This window comes from Stenella coeruleoalba (genome assembly GCF_951394435.1).
Source record: "Stenella coeruleoalba genome assembly, chromosome: 3".
Taxonomy (NCBI): domain Eukaryota; kingdom Metazoa; phylum Chordata; class Mammalia; order Artiodactyla; family Delphinidae; genus Stenella; species Stenella coeruleoalba.
The window spans coordinates 132332682-132355626 of NC_137148.1; the positions used below are offsets into that span (position 1 = coordinate 132332682).

At 40.7% G+C, this 22945-nt stretch overlaps 2 protein-coding genes across 4 annotated transcripts in view; one reads left to right on the plus strand and one right to left on the minus strand.

Moving 5' to 3' along the window:
- Window positions 1-1762: 1762 nt before the first annotated feature.
- On the minus strand, window positions 1763-4247 carry GARIN3 (golgi associated RAB2 interactor family member 3; the record flags this gene model as incomplete). The annotated part of the gene is made up of 2 exons (XM_079916924.1): window positions 1763-2845; window positions 3627-4247. 2 exons carry the CDS (start codon window positions 4245-4247, stop codon window positions 1763-1765), a joined length of 1704 nt encoding a protein of 567 aa, XP_079773050.1.
- Window positions 4248-18683: 14436 nt separating this feature from the next.
- ITK (IL2 inducible T cell kinase) overlaps window positions 18684-22945 on the plus strand; it is a gene marked incomplete at its 5' end in the record, with an annotated part of 79208 nt that continues 74946 nt past the window's right edge. For all 3 annotated transcript variants that reach the window (XR_013827606.1, XM_079916839.1, XM_079916838.1), the window contains one exon: window positions 18684-18821. Coding sequence is in view for 2 of the 3 variants with exons in the window: in XM_079916839.1 (XP_079772965.1) it covers window positions 18684-18821 (138 nt within the window). The remainder of the gene's footprint in view (window positions 18822-22945) is intronic.

A 22945-nucleotide genomic window follows, 5' to 3' on the forward strand; every position in this document is an offset into this window, starting at 1 on the left:
TGTTAACTGTTATCAACACTTCCTCTAATCCAACTGTTATCATCTGTTGTTAACAATTTAATGATTTTCATGGACTCATGAAATTTATTTACAACTCTTTTTAAATTGGAAAGACTTTTTTAAAATGGACATTTAAAAATGCATAATCTCATTATGAAATGAGATTTCATAATCTCATTTATGATTTTTTAATTTTTAGAATCGCTTTCCACATGCATACATAATTTACATAGTTCATTAGCACAGAGCATTTTGGATTATTCTATTATTTCTTAACGATATATGTAAACCTTTCTTGTGTTCCTGGATAGTGAGTATTTATGTCACTTAGTTTCTTTATCTTATATTTATTGAAAGATATCTTTCAGACTTTGTCATCCATCTCTTGTGCGTATATTGAAAGGAAAACAAAAGTGAAACAAATTGGTTAAGATATTTCTAAGGCAGAGACTGCCACTTGGCTGACAGAAATATAAAAATCATCCTGATGTCAGAGATGTTAAAATAAAATGGAAACAATAATACATTCCCATGGACATACCCCTTTGCATAATAGAAAAATTCCCACTCTGTTGAAGCTTTTCCTCCCAGACCATCCCTCCCTTCTTTTTACCCTACAGAAATCCACTATTGTGAATTTTGTGTTTATCATGTCCTAGTTTTTTTCTACACTTTTAGCAAATGTGTGTCCCTACTCACATTGTTTGATCTTGTTTTTGAACTTTTCTACAAATGGAACTATATTGCATGTATTTTTCTGACTTGCTTTTCTTATTCGACATTACGGGAGACTCCCCCATGCTACCCTGTACAGCTGTTATTCATCTTTCCTGCTGTATCATATGCACTGTAGGCATATGCCACAATTGCTCATTTCTCCTATTTGGTGAACATGTGGACTGTTTCCAGGGTTTTGCTGTTACAGTTTTACTACAAACATCCTCCTAGTTGTCTCCTGGCAAGCGTTTGTGAGAATTTATCCAGAGTACATACCCAGGAGGAAGAAGAATTTTAAGATTAAAATCAGGTGGGCAAAACTTTTCTGCCAAGTGACAGAAAATAAATATTTTAGACTCTGCAGGCCATGTGGTTTCTGATACAGCTACTCAAATCTGTCATTTTCATGTGAAAGCAGCCTTAGACAATATTTAAATAAATGACTGTAGCTATGCCCAATAAAACTTTATTCATAAAACCAGGCAGTTGGCAAGATTTGACCCTCAGGCTGTCAGTCCTGATCAAGATGATAAACTTCACTATTCTGATTGCCTACAAATGCTGAGGCACCCCTTCTTTTCTTCCCTGATTATCCCTAGAGGAGACATGAGTGCTGTCGTCACTTAGTCTATGGACTGGACTGAATGACCATGTTCAGGGACCTTCAGGGAGAAAAGGAAGGGCTTGGGGACGTGCTGGTGGTGATGCTTCCCAGCCCGTAGTCTGTGACTTGCAGCCATAGTCTTGGGGAAAACAAAGGCAGAAAGAGGTGGAGGCAAGGCAGAGCTCTAATGCTGGCTCTGCTGGGCGTGGGTGGGAGGTGGGGGTCCTGCTCGACTGGAGGCTAGGGTCTCAGGCCGAAGCACAATTCACATCACAGAAGTCACTGTGAAGTCACTACCAGGCGAGGGGACACAGAAAACAGAAGATAGCATTTCTTTTGGAGTTGTATGGTTTCCTTTATTAAAGAAAGCAGGAATTGCCTCTCTAGGGATCCTTCCCTGAAGCTGGGTCTCCATGGAGAGCTTCCTGCCCTGGCTTCTATTTAAATGGATTGGGTTTCAATAACGATGGTCTCCATCGGCTCTGATGTCATCGTTCCACTGGTCTCCAGATCCCGGCCAGCTGGGGCTTTCTCCACCTTGGCCTCTATGTTGCGCTCCTCTACCGTCTTAGCCACGAAGTCTACCTCTCTGTCATGTGTGACCGTTCTTTTTGAACCAGGAATGACTCTCAAGCTCCTGAAAAACGAGTAGATCTTATTGGATTTCTTACTTGGAGTCCCTGAACTGGTGGCGGACCGGTTCTTGGCAGAGGAGCTGTGGCGGCCACTCCTTTGAGAGCTGTGTCTTCTGCCCCTGGTGCCACTGTGCCCTTTTTCTTTTTTGTCAACTTCTGAGTTTCCATGGCTGGATGAGGACCAGGGGGAGGAGGATGATTTCTGGGTCTTGTCCCCTCCTGTCCTGCGGTGACTTTCACGTGTCCTGCGGTGATGGAAACTTTTCCTAGATGAAGACTTGTCCTTTTCCCTTCTTTTCTTTTTTTCCTTCCAGGCTTCATCCCTGGGGCGGGGAGAGATCTTCTGGCTTCCACCCCGTTTAGACATGTAGTCTTCGCTCTGCAAGGTGGAGACCAGGGGGGCTGCGACCTGCCCTTCAGCTCTTCCGGCAGCAGGCTTGTTGTTCGTGGCTGCACCTGCAAACACCACGCTCATGCTGCTCTCTGGACTATCTGCCCCCGTCGAGGATGTGCTGGCAGCACCTGCAATGGCCTTGCCGGATCTGCTTTCTCCTGGATCCCTGATGGTGGCTCTCGCCAGGGCCTGGCTCACCTGGCTGGTGCCTGTGCTCTCGGCTGCCGCCAAGCTCACAGCACCTCCTGCAGGGCCTGCGCCCACCCCCGAGACTGCCACTCCTCCGCCAGGGCTTGATGCTGTCTCTGCTGCGACCTGGCCCGTGGTCTTCTCTGCAGCTGATCCTTCGGCACTTTTCACGGCTGCAGTTGAGCCATGGGGGGCATGATGGATTCCCTCTCCCCCAACATAATCACGACACATGGCTCCAGACACGTCATGAAGCTTGTGAAGCCCAGCCTCATCCTGATCCCTTTCTCTGTGGAGCTCTGTGGCCTGAGCCAAGGGGAGGAGAAACAGATAAGATAGAGATGACAGAAAGTGAGATCAGAACTGTCCGCTCCTCTCTCATCCTGGAGCTGAGCAACTCAAGGGCTTATACTCAGAATAACCTTTGAAATCACCAAATCTAAGCTCCCATTGGATGCAAGATCCCATCTACTGCACCCCTGTCAAACGGCCACTCCATTTTGCTTGAACAATCCCAGGGCCAGGGAAAGCACTGATACAATTCTCCACGATATACACTTTAATTTTATACCCTTGTGCTTCTCTCTCTGCAGGACAGATTCCTAGAAGCGGGGTTCCTGGGTCAAGGGATGCACACCTTCTACATTTTGGTGACTACACGGGTTGGGCTGATTTTAATCAGCATGTCAGAGTCACGGGGAGACAGAATGAAGGAAGGACTTCCTAACTGTGAATGATGTTCCACAACTGATGAGACTACCTGGGCTAGGGTAAGTGTTCAAGAAGAGACCGGACAATCAGGATGCTGTAGAAGGGATTACAGCCCTGGGGATGAGAGCAGTGCAGCTGATATGATACCTAAGGTCTCTCTGAAATTCGGCCTTGTGGGACAGTGTGGAGAAGCACTTGGAACCTCTCCAGTGTGGTGAATCCCATAGTGATGGCTCATTTGTCCCTGACCCTTGTCAACAATGGAAGGTATTTCCCAGGTGAGTCTCAGAGAGCACCAAAGGCCATGAAGGACCAGCTTTGCCCTGCTCTCCCAAAGCACCCTGCCCTGTGTTCTTGAGTCTCTGTAGGTACTTACCACTAGGATTTTGGGATCCTCTATAGTCGCTGAATCTCCAGTTTGGAGCGTCGGGGTACTGCTGCAACTCTCTACCGGTGGTCTCAGGAGATAGACAAGCTTTACCCAATAGAAAAAGAGGTCTTCTCGAGCATCGGAAGAGGGGCACAGCTGCAGATAAAAAGTACGGCCGGTGGCAAGCTTCAGGCGCAGCCGCTGCTTCTCACAGTCATGGATGGAGATCTTGACAAACTTCAAGGGAAGCAGCCTGGTAAGCTCTAGGGTCTTCACGGGCTCGCGACCTCTTCTCTTGGTGATCTGGGCGTATCGGACATGCTCTTCATAGGCTTTTGTTGGCCGGGCCAGCAGCATGACGTCAGGTAGTGGGAGGAGGGGGCTGGTAGATGCGATGCCCACAGTCACCATTTGGACGTGGTTGTGTAGGTCAATCACCTCTCCTTTCTTGCTGATCTGTATAAAGTCGCTCTCAAACATGGGAGCATACTTGAAAATGTCATACTCTCCTCCCTTGTACAGTTGTCGTTGCAGGTCCCCCATGGAGGTACAGAACACGCCTACTGAACGGTAGCTGTTGGCCGTGTAATGAGGTAACAAATGCTCACTGCTCATGGTTCTATTCATTTGAGACAGTGGCCACCAGCCACAAATCGAGTCTCGGAGAGACAGGGAACGAAGGCAACTGGCCCCCTCCCTGCAGGGCTCTGCCTAAGTCTCTTGACCCGACCTCATTTACCCTGCACAGTCCTTTGTGACCCATCACCATCACACACCCCTTTGTTGAGCCTCCAAGCCCCCACCCACTCGGGGCAGGCTCACCAGCCTCCCCGCTAAACCAACCACCACATCCATAGGGAACAGGCTGACCCTGCCAGGGTATAGGTGTGTGTAGGCTGGATAGTCTTTCTAATCAAAATGTTGAGAGAACCATCCTGCTTTTGTAAATATCTGGGTGGTTTCCAGTCTTGTTGTTACAAATCTCCCTGCAGGGATCATCTTAGTGCTTCTGCTGAATGATGCCCTGGGGATAAAATCCTGGAAGTGGACTGTGTACTTGCTAAGGGCAGGCATCCTATTGGGATTGCTGTTCTCTGTGCCCCCAGCGTATATAGCACAGTGCTGGCAGGAACTTAGAAAGAGTGCTACCCTCAGAGTCCCATTGGTACTGTTGTTTCCAGGGTATGGAGAATTTTCTCACCCATTTTCTCATTTCAAGGAGGCTAACATATATATATATATATATATATACACACACATACATATACATATACATATACATATATATTTACAGTTTTAGAAACTGTTTTTATTGTGAAATATAACACACATTCATGAAAGTGCACAAACCATAAATATATAGATTAATGAGTAACAAGAAAGTGAACACCCCTGTAGCTGCTACCCAGAGCAAGAAATAGAACCCTGCCAGCCCCTCTTCTGCATGCTCCCTCCCCACAAAGGTAACCCAACCTTGGCTTCTATTTTTTCTCTTTTCCTTCTTCTTTTTTATTTAAGTATAGTTGATTTACAATGTTGTGTTAATTTCTTCTGTTAATTTCTGATTCCATTTTATGTATATATATATATTCTTTGTCATATTCTTTTCCATTATGGTTTATCACAGGATATTGAATATAGTTCCCTGTGTTATATGGTAGGACTTTGTGGTTTATCCATCCTATATATAATAATCTGCATCTGCTAACCCCAAACTCCCAATCCATCCCTCCCCTACCACCCCCTTGGCAACCACAAGTCTTTTCTCTATGTCTGTGAGTCTCTTTGTTTCGTAGATAAGTTCATTTGTGTCATATTTTAGATTCCACAAATGTGATATCGTACGGTATTTATCTTTCTCTTTCTGATGTACTTCCCTTAGTGTGATAATCTCTAGGTCCATCCATGTTGCTGCAAATGGCATTATTCCATTCCTTTTATGGCTGAGTAGTACTCCATTTTATATATGTACCACATCTTCTATCTATATCTCTTCATCTGTTGAGGGACATTTAGGTTGTTTCCATGTCTTAGCTATTGTGAATAGTGCTGCTAGGACATAGGGGTGCATGTGTCTTTTTGAACTATAGTTTTGTTCAGATGTATGCCCAGGAGAGGAGTGGGATTGCTGGATCATATGGTAATTCTATTTTGAGTTTTTTGAGGAACCTCCACACTGTTTCCCACAGTGGCTGTACCGATTTAATTTCCAACAGTGTAGGAGGGTTCCCTTTTCTCCATACCCTCTCCAGCGTTTGTTATTTGTAAACTTTTTAATGATGGCCATTCTGACTGGTGTGAGGTGATACCTCACTGTAGTTCTGATTTGCGTTTCTCTAATAATTAGCGATGTTGAGCATCTTTTCACTTGCCTATTGCCCATCTGTATGTCTTCTTTGGAGTAATGTCTATTTAGTTCTTATGCCCATCTTTTGATTGGGTTGTTTTCTATTGTTGAGCTGTATGAGCCATTTGTATATTTTGGAAATTAAGCTCTTCTCAGTTGTATCATTTGCAAATATGTTCTCCTATTCCACAGGTTGTCTTTTTGTTTTGTTTATGGTTTTCTTTGCCATGCAAAAGCTTACAAGTTTGATCAGGTCCCATTTGTTTATTTTTGCTTTTATTTCTATTGCCTTGGGAGACTGACCTAAGAAAACATTGGTATGATTTAAGTCAGAGAATGTTTTGTCTATGTTCTCTTCTAGGAGTTTTATGGTGTCATGTCTTATATTTAAGTCTTTAAGCCATTTTGAGTTCATTTTTGTATATGGTGAGAGGGTGTGTTCTAACTTCACTAATTTACGTGCAGCTGTCCAACTTTCCCAACACCACTTGCTGAAGAGACTGTCTTTTTCCCATTGTATATTCTTGTAAAGGAAGCTGGTTTTGAAAACCATAATTTTATGGTGAGGAACTGAGGCTCAGGATTATCTTGCTCAGGGGCAGAACGTAGCGCTGGATGGATTCTATCCCCAGTCTTGCACTTCAGGTCAGGCTTTTTCTCTGTCTCAAGCTGCATGGCTCACCATCGTGCTCTCGTTCTGCACCAAATATAGAATCACTCATGGTTAGCAAGATACGTGGGGACCCCAGGAAATCACTAAAGTCTTGAATCACCATAGGATTTCCCATATTGGTCTGCCTGCTTCTTCACTCTTGATGTCTACCTGGTAAACCATTGATGTTCTGTTTCTTTGAAAAGCTCTTCAGAGAAATTACGGCAAAGATGCCTTTCTGGAGTTTTTGTACTTTGCACAAGGTGATGAATCCAAATTCCCCCTCCCCCAGTTAGAAGACTACTTTTGAGGTAAAAATACATCTCCCAAACTCAATGATTACTATGTGAAGGTATTGAAATAAACTTCATCCCCCAAATGTTCTTTTTTATATCCCTAGTGCCTCTTGCAGTACCTGGCAAATAGCAGCTTTTCAGTAAATATGAACTTGCTTATACCCACTGAGATTCATTCTTCCATTTGTTTAGTCAACAAAATTTATTGAGCAGGCACTATTTTCAGGACCAGCTAGAAAATGGAAAATGCAGAGATAAAGGTCCCTACTTCTGAAGAGCTAAAATTTTTTTTCTGAAGATGTTAAATGATTTCTCCAAAAAAAGAACAAAGTGGCTTATATTCTATTGTAAGGAGATAATCACTAAAAGTTAGCACTATTGGGTTTTTAAACAAGAAGTTTTTATATACTCAATCATCTCTTCTTCTCGTAAGTCCATTTCTGATGAATGATTAATGAGAGAAATCATAATTATATTATAAATAACTTACTATAAATCAGGCATAGTGCTAAACACTTTACATTCTTTTAAAAATGTAATTCCCAAACAATGCTATAAAACGTAGGTACAACTACTATTCCCATTTTATAGGGGAGAAAATCAAGGCTCAGGGAAGTTAGGTAACTTTATCAATGTCAAAAGGTACCAAAAGCATATATAAGTCCCCAAATATGGCAATGGTTAAACTATACTACACTGGGTCACACAAGTAGAACACAAATATACAAGTACTATGCAGCATAAATTCATCAATTCTTTTAATTAATATTATTAGGTACCTACTTTGTGCCAGGCCCTGTTCTAGGTGCTAGGAATGCAGCAGTGGACAAAAGAAACAAATATCCTCACTTTCATGGAGCTTATATGTAGATGAGTAAAATATATGGTATGTCCGATGCTGTGGAGAAAGATAAAGTAGGCAAATGGGATGGGAGTGTGTGCATGAGAGAAGGAGCTGGAGGTGGTGGTCAAGGAAGGCTCAGTGAGAAGCCACTTTTAAGCAAAGACCTCAAGGAGGTCAGGGAGGAAGCCATGCAGATGTCTGGCGAGTAGCCTCTTGTCAGAGGGAATAGCAAGGGGTGGGAGTCCTGAGGTGGGAGTGTGCCTGATATGTTAGAGGAACACCAAGGGGGCCACAGTGACAAGAGTGGAGTGAGGGAGAGAGATTGGAGTTGAGGCCAAGAAGCAACTGTGGTGATGGTAGGGAAGCAGATCATGTGTGAAGGACCTTGTAGGACATTGTGAGGTGTTTAGCTCTGCTCTAAATGGGAGATGATCTGACCTACATATATGGAGAATCATTCTGGCCACCATGTTGCAAAGAGATCATAGAGGTGTAATAGGGATGGAAACGGAGACTGCGTAGCTCCTGCAAGAGATGAAGATGTGTGTGGAAGCAGTGGAAGTAGTGAAAAGTGATCAGCCACCAGACATGTTTTGACTGAGGCAACTATTATGTATACGGACGTTGAACAATTTTCAATAAACATCAGTAAGTAAAAAAAGCAAGTTGCAAAGAGCGTATAAGGCATGCCATGTATTTTTTAATAAAAATTTTAAAAATGTGTGTTTGTGTGTGTGTGTGTTTGTGTGCGTATGTGAAAATATGCACAGGAAACCAGTACCCGGAGCAAACTTACTGGATGAAGGAAATGGTGGGATGGGGACTTAGCTTCCCAGGGCATTCTCTTCTATACATTTCAGATTTTATTCTATCTCATACACTACTTGCCCAAAAATAAACAATACTTTAAATTTTAGAATTTGAGAACCCAAATACAAAATATCATTCCAAATTCATTTTCTGACTTTTCTTAAAGACTTTCTGAAAATTTATTCTCTCTTTCCAAAGTTTAAAAGTCTGATGTATCCCCTATCAAAAAAATGGAGATCAGTAAGTCAAGACATATTTATTGATTGCCAGCTATGTGCCCACCATTGAGCTAAGAGCATTCAGATTGTCAAATATAAGTTTCAAAAACTTTAAAACATGACTCTCACACAAATATACAATGAAAACATGTCACAGATTTCATTAGCTCATCAATGAGGGAATCAGCATGATGGTAAAGCTGGTTCAAAGGAGAATTAAAGGTATAGGCATTGGCATTGGAGAAAGAATATTGGACTAACACTGCCAGGTTAGATACAAAACTGGCTAAATGTCTACAGGACAATAAAAACATAAGCTTTGGGGCTACCTTTTTTACTAAACAGAAATCATTTGCACCTCTTCTGAATGAAAATCTATAAGTTATTAGAGAACTTCACTGAATCTGAGACTTTAATCAATAATAGATAGTCTTCTTGGGGTGCTGAAAATGTTCCAAAGTTACATTGTGATAGTTTCACAACTGTGAATATATGAAAAAGCACTGAACTGTACACCTTCAATGGATGAATGTTTTGATATGTGAAATGTATCTCAATAAAGCTATTAAAAATAATAGACAGCAATACTTCAGTCTTGATTTATTAATCCAATTCCATTGTCTTACTTCCTTCTGTTAGATAACCACATAATCCTCGGGCAGGTATTTACAAATGGAATACCTTTTTTTTGTTTTTTTTGGGTTTTTTTGCGGTACATGGGCCTCTCACTGTTGTGGCCTCTCCCATTGCAGAGCACAGGCTCCGGACGCGCAGGCTCAGCGGCCCAGCCGCTCCACGGCATGTGGGATCTTCCCGGACCGGGGCACGAACCCATGTCCCCTGCATTGGCAGGCGGATTCTCAACCACTGCGCCACCAGGGAAGCCCCTCTCGGGCAGGTATTTAAACAATGCTTTAATATGACATTGAAAGTACATGCTGGACTTCCCTGGTGGCACAATGGTTAAGAATCCGCCTGCCAGTGCAGGGGACACGGGTTTGAGCCCTGGTCCGGGAAGATCCCACATGCCACAGAGCAACTAAGCCCTTGCGCCACAACTACTGAGCCTGCGCTCTAGAGCCCACGAGCTGTAACTACTGAGCCCACGTGCCACAGCTACTGAAGCCCTCGTGCCTAGACCCCATGCTCCGCAGCAAGAGAAGCCACCGCAATGAGAAGTCCGAGCACTGCTGCGAAGAGTAGCCCCTCCTCACCGCAACTAGAGAAAGCCCTCACGCAGCAACGAAGACCCAGCACAGCCAAAAATAAATAAATGAATTTATTAAAAAAAAAAAGAAAGAAAGAAAGTACACGTTACCTGCTTTATATTTTTTTCTATTTACAAGTTTTTGGTAATTCTTCTTAACAAGGACTATAGTGAAGCATGTATAAACCACCACCCGAATTTCGGAAACTTTACAATACAGGAGAACACCCTGAAGAGACAGAGAGCAATACAGGAGGACAATTAAATACATGCTAGAGTAATAGTGAATGAGTTGAATGAATGGACCTGATAACACTTATCTCAATATTTAAAACCAACAATGTTTTGTGAGAAGAGAAACTGCCAGAACCACAATTCTAAGGAGAGTTTCCTGTACATTTTTAACTGGCCTAAGATTAAAGAGATGTGAAGCGTGAAAACACAAAATACTGTATATGATGTACTGAGTATAGGTAGACATGCAAGATTATAGATGGCTGAAGTCCACCTGTTTATCATGGGAAGAGGTTTCAAGTCAATAACTTTTGTTCCGCACCTATCACTTTGTAAAGCAAGGCAAGCAGACAGCTATATATAGCCTTTTCAAAGAGCATGCCACCTGAGAGGGCCTAGTGAGCTAGGCAGGATGTGAGGGTGGGGAGATTTCCATACTGTACACAGCATATATCTTCTGGGTAAATCCCCTGGCCTAAAATACAATCCACAGTCCTTATATGTCAACACTGTTAAACCGAGGTGGCGTGGGATGAAGTGTGGTGAGCCTTGGGCACCTAGGACTTCAGGAAGCCAACCTGATTTCTACCTCACCTTCTGGTTGTCAGAAAAAGACCACAGTCACCTAGACTCTTTCCCTAAGTTCCATTATGCAAATCAGTTTGCTTCTGCCTTAGGTTTCAAAAGAAAATGAGCTGGTATAGATGAAAGAAGCCAGACAGGAGATCTAAAGAATTTTATTTCTCAGCATTATGGTCCAACAAGTGTCACCTCTCTTCCCCACCTACTTGCTTTCTGCTCCCTTCTAGTTTCTGTCCTCAGACATGTTTAGCCCCACTCAGAGCCAAAATTCTTATGACAATTTCCCTCTCTTGGGTTCCAATTTTGCTGCGTTTATAAGCCGTGAGACATCCCATCTCGGTCTAAATATTTATTTCTTTGATGTTATATTGAAGAAGCTTACAATTAAATACACATACAAATAATAAAATAGTTAACATTTAAGATAAAAATAAAGATTAGAAACTGTAGAGGTGGGAGATGGTAAATGATCCAGGAGCTGGGATAAGATGATGATTGCAATTATATTGCAATGAATAAATATTAAATTTAATTCTGAAAAAATACTGGAATAAAGTAAAATAACTGTTAACATTGATTATCTCTGAGGGGTGAGACTAAAAGTGATTATTATTTTTGTCTATTTGATGGTTGGCTCTTTCCAGCAAGATATATTTCACTTCTGTAACCAGAAATACATATATATGTATGTATGTGTGTATATATATATATATATATATATATATATATATATATATATCGTTCAAAAATTAGGTCTCAGCTCTAAGGTCTAACTGGCCACCTCAGTTATCACTATCTTCTAGTAATCAAACCAATTATTTCTGACAAAGGACTAAATTGGAAAGTAAAAAATTCCCCCACAATATGGTCTTTTTAAATTACATAAATTAAAAAGCAAAACAACTCTCTATCTTTCCAGTTCCTTGCTGGAAGTTTGATATAGAAACTTTCTGACATTGCCCTGCACATATACATACATATTAATACAAACACAAAATACTTTTATGTAAAAATGGGATTATGCCATACATATTTTTCCGCACCTTTTCTATCTTAACAATAGATCTTGTACTTTTTTAGAGTGATACATTATAGAAATTCTTCATTCATTTTCGTTATCTCAGTGTTCCACTGGATGAATGCACCATAGATTAATCAGTTTCTCACTGATGCACGTACAGGTTGTTTCCATTACAAACACTGCAATGAACATTTAGTACAAATACCTCTATGTTACTTTTTTTCTCTAGGATTAATAGTTTTAGAAGGAATAAGGTTTTTTTTTTAATTTTTCAGAAGATAGAAGCTATATAATTACCAAAATATTCTGGGTATCACTCTTAAACAGATCCATATAAACCTGATCAAGTTTGGATGAGAACCACAAGGATAATGAAGGCCCTGGAAGCCACATCCTAAGGGTGCAGTTGAAGGATCTCTTCATCCCGGACACAGGAGGGCTCTGGAGTTATGTAAGAAGCATCTCCACTTATCTAAATGGCTATTCCCTGGACCAGAGAAGAGGATTGGACTTGCAGGGCCTCAAATGCTAGAACAATGAAGATGGGCTTCAGGGCAGAGTAAAGGTGAGATGATTTACTGATGAGATGACATCCGTTCTACTTCCTCTAGTGGCAACACTCTTGGTGTTCCTTTAGAGGAAAACCCCTCTCTACTCTCAGCCCATGTGGCTGGATAGGGCCGACTGTATCCCATCCCCAAATCCAGGAAAGGGTGCAGACCTAGAAATAGACAACAGAACATGCTATCACCTTGGCTGTAATGACTGAGCTACATATTAGCAACTGACCCAGGCCAGGGCAATGATTCATAGTTCTGAGACTTCTGCTGGAACTATTAGGAAAAAGAATCCAGTTCCACTGGCAAAATGTCAGCCTTTTGCTGCCACAGAGGAAAGCCTTCCTAAGCGTGAAGCTGACACAAAACTAAGAAATGAAAATCAAATTTTCTGATGTCACTAAGTAGCTGGATCCAGTAGTGCCAGGCTGAATTGTTTTTTTCTTTGTGAGAGGATGTTAAACTCACTTTTCCAACTCAGTTTCAGTTGAGGCCTCAAAGACCTAAAATAATACAATTTAAGGAATCAAGTGACTTTCTGTCCTAAAGTAAAATACCTTATCATCTGTGCTTGACACAATAGGAAGCAAAACAAGTCCTGCCAGTAATAGTCTTTGCCCACCTCCAGCTTTTAGAAAACAAAAGCTTGAAAAACCAAGGGAGAGTTTTTGGTGCACTGTGCGTTTCCTCTCACAACCCACTCAGGGGGAAAGGGGGCAGGTGTTTGCATCCACCAGAAGCTAAGTGACAGGAACTTTAAAGGACTACTCACTAGCTTGACCTAAGTCTCATAGGGTTTATGAGGACTGTTGTCTAAATCCTATTTGGAGAAAGGCAAAGGTTAAATCTCGCGGAAGAGCTCCTTGTTTGGTGTCAGAGGGAGAAGAGGCTGAACTTGGGGCAAATGGTACATACATCCATCAATGGATACCTGAGTCTTCTCTAGAGCCATGGGAGGGAATAAGTGGCATGCAGTTCATTTTCAAGGAACATTTACCCAAGAGGACAACGAAGATGGGCAAAGGGATCCCAACAGAGTTGCAGGGGAGGCACGCTGGAGGAGGACCGGCAGAAGCCCAAGAGCTGAAGGTTGGGCTCACTGGGAGTCAGACTGGCATCTCCAATATCAAGAGAACTGCTGTCAGAGCCCTCTGAAAATAATGGCAACAACACACATGACAAAACTTTCCCACGAAAGAAAAAGCAACAATTGTGTATCCACCACATTCAGAGGGCATCAACCTAAGATTACAACTGTGACCTCATTGAATTCAGTGCCTGTTTCCCTTCTTGCCCCAAGCCTGAGCCAGAAGGAGTGCGTCAGAAGCAAGGCTAGTGTATGGGGAAGGAGGAGGAGTTAGGATATAGTAGAAAAGGCAACATGCTTCAAAGCCTGTACCAGACCTCTGCTTAGGTTGAGGAAAAGCATTAAATTCAATATGTGTTTGGAGGTTTTGTTACTAGACTGACTTGGACAGGCCTTTTTCTTAACTTTTATTATGAAAAATTTCAAACATATAGCAATATAAGGAGAATAAAGAACCACCAACCCATCCATCACCCAGCTTCAACTGTCAACTCAGCCAAACATTTGTCATCTCTTGCCCTGCCTATTTCTCCCCCTCCACTGGATTATAACAAAGCAAATCTCATATATTTTGTTATTTTATCAATAATTATTTCTGCATGTTTCTGTATACAATACTCTTTTATAATAACAACAGTGCCATTATCATGCCTTAAAAATTAAAAAATTTAGTCATCAAATATGCAGTGTTCTGATTTCCCAACTGTCTCATAATGTCTTTATATAATTGATTTGTTTGAATATAAATCCAAACAAAATCAGCACATGCTTGATATGGCTCTTAAAGTCTCTTTCTCCCTCTGACTTACTTGTTACAGACATGGGGTCAGTTGTCTTTAGCGATTTGGGTACAGATCCGAGGTGTCCATGGTGGATTGGTTCCAGGACCCCCCAAATACAAAATGCTCTAGTCCCTTATAGAAAATGGCGTAGTATTTGTATACAACTTACTCATCTCCTCCTGTAAACTTTCAAACATCTCTAGATTTCTTATAATACCCAATACAATATAAAAGCTATATAAATAGTTGTAAGTATACTGTAAATGCTATGCAAATAGTTTCTGGTGCACAGTAAACTCAAGTTTTGCTTTTTGGAACTTTCTGGAATTTTTTTTTTTTTTTTGACCCACAGTTGGTTGAATCCACAGATGCAGAACCGGCAGATATAGAGGGTCCACTGTATTCTGAACTTATCTCCGTGCTGTCGTTTGTCATGTTCCTTTATCTCTTGTATTTCCTGCAAACTTGAATTTAGATCTAGAGGTTGGATGAGATTGTTTGATTTTTTTCTTTTTTTTTCCTTTGGCAAGGCTTCTGTGTACTTCCTATTGCACCACTTCAAGAAATACATAATGTCTGATTGTCTCTCTTTTCCTGCTGTTAAGATTGATCAATGTGTTACAATGCTATCAGTCTAATAAATAAATTATAGATTTTCCTACTGGCTCTTCACGTAATGATTATAGCAACCATTGATGGGCATTGCCTAAAACCGTTATGCATTATTAGGATTGCAAAATGGTGATATTCTATCACTCCTTAATTTATTCATTGGAATTCTTCTGTAAAGAAGGACTCTCCATTAAATATTTGATTACTAAACTGAGATACGGCTCTTCAGGAAAAATAGGAAATATATTTTATTCTTTCCCTTTGTTTTGCAGTTTACAGAATAATAAATTGGTTTTCCAGCATCCTCCAAAAGTTATCAATAGGTATTTTTTGTTTTTCTTTGGGTTTTTTTTAGAATTTTTTTTCAATGTTTTATTTATTATTTTTGGCTGCACTGGGTCTTCGTTGCTGTGCACGGGCTTTCTCTAGTTGCAGTGAGTGGGGGCTACTTTTCGTTGTGGTGCACAGGCTTCTCATTGCCGTGGCTTCTCTTGTTGCGGAGCACAGGCTCTAGATGTGCGGGCTCAGTAGTTGCGGCACGCAGGCCCTAGAGCGCGTGGGCTTCAGTAGTTGCGGCGTGTGGGCTTCAGTAGTTGCGGCGTGTGGGCTCAGTAGTTGCACTGTGTGGGCTCTAGGGTGCATGGGCTTCAATAGTTGTGGCACACAGGCTCAGTAGTTGTGGCACACGGGCTTAGTTGCTCCACGGCATGTGGGATCTTCCTGGACCAGGGATCGAATCTGTGTCCCCTGCTTTGGCAGGCAGATTCTTAACCACTGTGCCACCAGGGAATTCCCAATAGGACTTTAAAACAAAACAAAGCGATTATTTTTACACATGTTTTCCTAACAGTGATGGGGAGAATATTGGGTCTCTTAAGGTTATGTTTAGGTGAGGACAAAAACCAATCCCAGTGAGTGGGTTTGAAGGTGCTATGAGAGAGAGAGAATAAAATTACTTATAATTACACTCCATGGAGATTTGGCAAAGGAAAGGCTCCTATTACAACAGCTACTGATGACATTTTGCTTCCCCACATGAGAATACTTTGTGAAGTCTGTAAATCTTTCAACCTGAACAAACCAGGTATAAATCTACCCTTCTCAAAGGACTTTACAGTCTAGTTTGAAAATGCACTGTATTAGTTAAAATTAGGTTTACTGTTTGTGACAGAATCTCAAAATAACAGGGGCTTAGAAAATAAAATTTTATTTCTTTTTACATTAAAGAAAAAGTGCTCCCAGGCTGCATGGAGGATCCAAGGTCATCAGGACCACAGAACCCTTCTATTTTATGCTCCACTGACCTCAACATGCAATTTCTATTTCAAGGTGTAAGATAGCTGCTCTAGCTCCAACTTTCACATTCACATTTTAGTTAGCAGGAAGGAGGAAAAAGAGAATGAAAAGGGTATGATGACTGCCATTAAGGACATTTCCTTGAAATTGTGCTCATAACTTCTGCCCTGTTCAATTAGCTAGAATACAGTTAACATGACTGAAAAATGTAATCTTTATTCTGGCTGGCCAGATGCCCTGATAACCTTCAGGGAGTCTGTTACCTGGGAAGAAGGGGAGAATAGATACTTGGAGAAAATAGCAATCCCTGCCTCAAGCCCATATTCAGGAGAGAAAAGAAATACTACCTCTTTTGGGCAGTGTATTTCCACACATCTATCTTAAAATCTCAGAATGGAGGTGGGGAAATCATTTAAAGTATTCCCTCCCCAACAATCTTGAGTGTCTTGATTATGCTGGGGCATCTAATATATGAGACAAAATTAAGCTGCAGTCTGGTAACTCACATGAAAAAAATAAATTCTAGATCATTGCACTCCTATACAGCAATAATGATTGTTCTGTTTCATTATTTATCCCTGTCTGGCATATGCCATCTCTCCTTACACTGAGATTTCTTGGTTATTTACTTCATGCTAGAAGTAGGACTCACGATACTTTATACCTTAATTCTAAGGCCAGATACATGACTAGCATCCACCACTCACAGAGCTTATGGGATTGTCTTCAAAAGGACCCTCACAGAGACCAAGGATCAGCGAGGGAAAGTAGCTCACTCAAAGAAACAGCTTAGTAAGTGACAGAGCTGGGATTCCAATGTAATTTTGTCTGTCTTCAGAGCTCATGTATACTTTATTATGCCATTCTGAAGGATTTAATTATTTTCTGCTCTTCCACTATGTTTCGCGATGGAAAAGCAATCATTTCTCTGTAGCACAGACAAACTACTATGGACTTTTATTTAAATTTAACAAAATAATAAAGTTTGATATATTTCTCTTAAGTGTTTTATGCCCATTGTCTCTTATAACTGTCCAACCCAGTTTGGTGATTACTCATTCAACACATTTTTCTAAACATCCTTTTAATGTGCCAGGCACCGTAATGGTTGCTGAGTATGTAATGGTGAGCAAAACCACACATAGTCCTCCTTACCATTAGGGAGCTTCCAGACTAGTGGGGGAGACAAACATTAATCCAAAAATCACCCTTCAAAAAGTACAATGAAGGGGTATGTCATAAGGTGTCCTCTACATATATAATTGGCGGATTTGACTTAGTAAAGCCAGGAAGGCTTCCCTGAGGAAGTGACATGGCTGAGACTAGCAGTATAATTTAGAGTTAAAGCAGGCAAAGCGGGGCGAGAAGATGTTTTCAGGCAAAGGGAGCAGATGTTCAAAGCAGCATGAGAAGCACGCATGAGGGCTAAAGTGAAAATGTGTGAGCAGAGAAGTATGAGATGAGACTGGCAAGGAAGCTGGAGACTAGCCCCACATGTAGGGACACCATTATTCCCCTTCACAGGTAAAAAAGCTGAGGCTCAGAGCTCTTGAGTAATTTGCTTATAGTCTCACAGTTAGTTAGCTGGTGGAGTCAGAAGACAACCTGTGGTAGGTAAAGATGTCCTTGTCCTAATCACTAGAACCTGTGCATGTGTTCGCTTACATGACAAAGGGGAATTAAGGTAGAATATGGAATTAAGGTTGCTAATAAACAGATCTTAAAATAGGGAGATTATTTTAGATTATCCAGGCAAGCCCAGTGTAATCTTAAGGAATCTTAAATATGGAAGAGGGAGGCAGAAGAAGAGGTTACAGTTGTATGAGATGAGAGAATTTGACCTGCTGTTGTAGGCTTTGAAGATGGAGGAAGAGGGCTGAGAGTCAAGGCATGCGGGTGATCCTAGAAGCTGGAAAGGGCAAGGAAACAGATTCTACCCTAGAGATCCTCCAGAAAGGATCACAACCCTGCTGACATCTTGATTTTAGCCCAGTGAGACCCATTTTTCATTTCTGAACTACAGAACTGTAAGATAATAAATTCGTGAGGCATCTAAACTTGGGATAATTTGTTACAGCAGCCAACAGAAAACTAACACACAAACTATTGTCCATTGACCCCAAAGTCCACCTTTCTACCCCTTGTAATACATGCCTTAACTGTTAGACAGGCTAAAGCAGGAACTATGAAGATTAAACTCTGATCTGTCATATCATTTTGAGTCTGAGGTTCTTCAAATATCATTTCTAAACCGTACAGCAAAGGGTATGTATAATTTTTACTTATGCTTCTAGTTTTCTGAATTTTGAAAGGATGTGGTTGTGGGCTTTGACATCAGAAGAGAAGCTCTGCAATGTTGACTGAATGTTGGTAGAGAGATAACATTGGAGGCAAGTTGCCTTTGAACAACTCTCTGAAGATCAACTGCCTCTCCAACTCATTCCTTGCCCTGAAGCTGTTTCCTCTGGTTGTGCTGAGGGGTGATGCCCAAGGTGCATCACTTTTCAAGGACTGGATCATGAACAACTTTATCCTCCTGGAAGAACAACTCATCAAGAAATCCCAACAAAAGAGAAGAACTTCTCCTTCGAACTTTAAAGTTCGATTCTTTGTTTTAACCAAAACCAGCCTGGCATACTTTGAGGACCGTCATGGGGTATGTGAGCACTTTGTTTTGTCCTTTTTAAAACAGTATTTTATAGTTAGACTGGGCTGACTCATGAAGATATACAGAGAATAAAATAAGAACACAGAAAACACAGATGTACTTGTTATAACAACCTAAAAAGTACAGTAAGAGCAATTGGAAGAGAGCATGGAGAAAAGTCAAGAGATGGGTTAACTGTATTAGGTGATTTCAGTTCTAAAAACTGTAAAAGAGTAAGTTTATTATTCATTAGCTTATCTTTCCCCTGCAAGGTTAAGTTTGACTTTTAAATTATAATATTTTATGTGGCAAATGGAATGGTTAAGTGATGTGTCCCATGTCAACATTTTTATGGATTCAGTTTTAATTGTCTCAATGGTCATCACTCACCTGACATAGGGAACCATGGTCCTTGGGCATTTAATTGTCTAGAATTTGCAAAGCCCGGTGGTAAACCTCTTCATCCCCAGGAGAACTTCCCAGGAGACTATCACGCACAAAACGTTATGCAGTATAGAACAGTCGTTCTTATCTAGAAGATTACAGCTGCTTAGCTAAGTCAGTATTTATATATCTAAAGATAGTCTTATAGTCCATAACATCAATAATAATAAGTGCAACGTGAATAATCATAACAATGTAGTTTGGTACGAAAAGCACTGGAAGAGGGGTCAGGAGACCAAACTCCACTTCTCTCTGGGTGAGTTAGCCTGGGCAAATGTCTCTACCTTCTGCATCCGGTTCATTCTTTATAAAATGAAAGGACTGGAAATACCACCTACAACATTCCTTTCTTCTTTCCTTGTTTCTATGAAGTAGCACTTGTATAGCTCTTTTCAGCAATTTTTCGAAGTATGTTTGCCTCCTTACTATATCATCATATTATTTTTCCATCATCAAGGAGGTAGGGGAAATAACGTTGGTGCTTGATGGCCCCTTAGAGACAAAGGCACTCTGATTCTTGGCTGGGGTCCGACTTCGTAGGTGTAGGCATGAGTTTGGGGTCTTTTGAGAGTGAGGCTTTGAAGTGTTCAATGAGATGGAGACTTGAAAGAGGCCAGGCCGGGTATGGAGTCTATGGACTCCTAGACTTCTAAGTTGCAGGTGAGATAATACTGCCTCTTTTTTAGAGGTGAAAAGACATGCTCATCTTAAGCAGATGCTTACTGATAATAATCAGCCAATCAATTGGGAATAATATGGAATTACTTATGCGCAAGGCCCCTGTGGTAGATATTTAATAAATATTTGTTGACTAACTTAAGGGAGGGCCAATAGCCGAGTTTTCAACTTGGAGAATTCATCATTTAGAGTTGATTAATCACATGGTATCGGTCAATTTTTTTTCTATTGTGAATGGGACATTAGAAGTTCTGGTTTCATATGTGAAGAGTAGTCATTTATGTTTAAATATTTTTTTCAAAGCCCATTTTACAGTTTTCACTAATTTTCTTTCCTGACTCATCACTTGACATAGCATCATCCCATGTACGTAGTACTGATCATTTCTGAGTGTAACTGCTTGTTTTGAACTGTTTGATTGTGAATTCTGTACAATATTATTTGCAGATAGACATACAACCAACTGGTCTTGATTCAGAATTTTGTTGGTTATAATCTGCATGTAGACAATGTTGCAAAATAACTCAGCTTCTTCATTCAAGTATTATGAAAATTCTAGGACAATTAATTCATTCTGGGGAGCCCTGAGCTATAGTTTCTAACATTTCCACGTGGGATACAGCAGATATATAACGCACAGACATCAAATTTCTTATTTTCTAATGTCTATGCTTTATATTCATAAATAACATTTTTAAAAGCATTTCTTTAAATATTACAGAAATTTATCGATTAGAAAATTTTCCAAGGTCACTGAGAAAGGCAAGATATGTCAGGTATTATTGTTTATGTTCTATGTACATTCCATTGCTTAGGGCCATCGATTTGCACACAAGAGTACATTGTTCATTGCCCATAAATAAGAATAATCTTCTTGTGGGAAGAAAGCTTTTTTAAATTTATTTTTAAATTAAAGCTTCAGTCTTGCCATCTGTAAAATGGGTGTGATAATAGTATTCACTTCATAGGAAAATGGTGAATATTTAGAGAAAATATATTTAGATTGACCTATTAGAAATTACCATTTGATAGATTAAAAAAAGATCAAATGTTGGCAATTTCATATACGTAGTTCAACTTAATATATAAAGCACTTAACATAAGTCCTGTCACCTAGTAAGCACCTAGTAAAAATTAGCTATTATTTGTATCATCATTATATCTGTGAAGGAGCTGGCAGGGTGGCATAACATAATCATTTTCAAATGAAGGGAAACATTCAAGGATTCTTCAAAGTGTGGCTAACATCAGGGTTCTGGATTCCCTCTATTCTGTGACTAAATATAACTGTGTGGGTAGAGACATACATGCATCATGAGATGCGTGATGTTGGGCCAACATTTCCCCTCTCAGGGTCTCAGCTTCTTTTTCTCTTTTCTCATTTGTAAAATTATGTTCATTGCAGCTCTAAAATTCTGTGGATTTATGATATCATATAAAAATAATCCTTTACATATTCAGGAACAAATACTGTAGTTCTGCAAAATAAGTCTGCTTTTATCTAATTTCAAATTTCCATGCCCATTGTCATTATAATTCATACTGACTGAGCCTTTTATTTTAACATGGATTTAGATCTGATGTCAGATGCCTGTTCAAAGTATTGAGATGTGCAAGTGTTTTCCTTGGGGCCGGGAAGCTGCTTTGTCATGCTGGAGCAGTGGGCCAGAGAGAAGCGTGGAGCTGTCAGGTGGTGACTGGCCACCAGGCGTGATTTCAGACACTCCCTGTGCCTGCCAATTTCTCAGCAAAGTGATCCCTGTTGCCAGACATTCTTTAACAAAGGACAAGGAAAGATGAGGGCCCAGTGGTATGCTGGTAAATGTCTAACAATCATTGTAGTGGTAATGGCAGTAGAGGATATGGGAGAGCCTTTGTTTGTGGTGTTTGCCAATTTCTGTAGAGTAAATACTCCCATCATGACCAATGTCAAACTACCAATGTAAAGTCTACTGGCTCAAAGAACTCCTGAAAATGTAGCAATCAGCTCTTATGTGGGCCAACATAAGCACACCACTGGCGGGGGCAGGCTTAAATAAAAATAAACTCTGAAGAGGTAGTCACTTCCTGAACAACGTGCTTAGTTGTACAGGACTGACATCAGATCCTTTTTAGGGGTAAAAGAGAGAAGTGGGGGGGCCAGGGCCTCAGGCACTTTGAGTAAGCATGAGATGGGAGGGGCAGCACAGCACAGAGGGGAGACAAGTGTCACAGAATGGTGAGGCCAGAATAGTCTGCTACAGCTGGATTCAAATGCTTCTATCACTTTCTAGTTGTGGGATCTCAGGCAAGACATTTAACCTCTTTAAGCCTCTGTTTCCTATTTGTAAAGTAAGGACCCCAACACTACTCAATGCTGAGTATTTCATGAGAAAAGTATGCTATAAGCTTGGTACTAATAGGATCATCTTGATCTTCTGAAAGGCCCTAAGGAGAAATGGAAAGGTTTCCCTATTTTAATGACTCTTTGCACCTTAGGAAACAAGTTTTCCATGGTCACCATAGCATGGGAGCCATTACCACTTACACAGGACAGGAGAAACAGTCAAGATCACCATTCTAGTCATTTTCTGGATAGGGCCACCACTCCTCATGGACACTTCCCTTTAGCCCAAGTCTGATCTAGCAGCAGAAACATCTCTTATAATATGCATGCTTCCTAAATTAAAGATGGCAGGTGGGAAGAGGATCCCCTTTCCTTGCTTTTGGCAACATTATTGCATAGTGGTCAAAAACACAGCTTCTGGTGTCAATGGATTTGGGTCAAAGAGCAGCTCTACCACTTAAGAGCTGTGTGGCTTTGCAAAGGTTGCTGAAGGCCGTGTGACCCTCTATAAAGCTATTTACATGTTTTAAAATGATCAAACATTCCTTCTTTATTTTTTTTAATGAAATGAATGTCACCATTATTCTAATAATTATAGTAACTAATATTTACCGAGTACTTACTATGTGTCAGTCACTGTGCTAAATGAATTATTTCATCTAATCCTTACACCTACCCTGTAAGT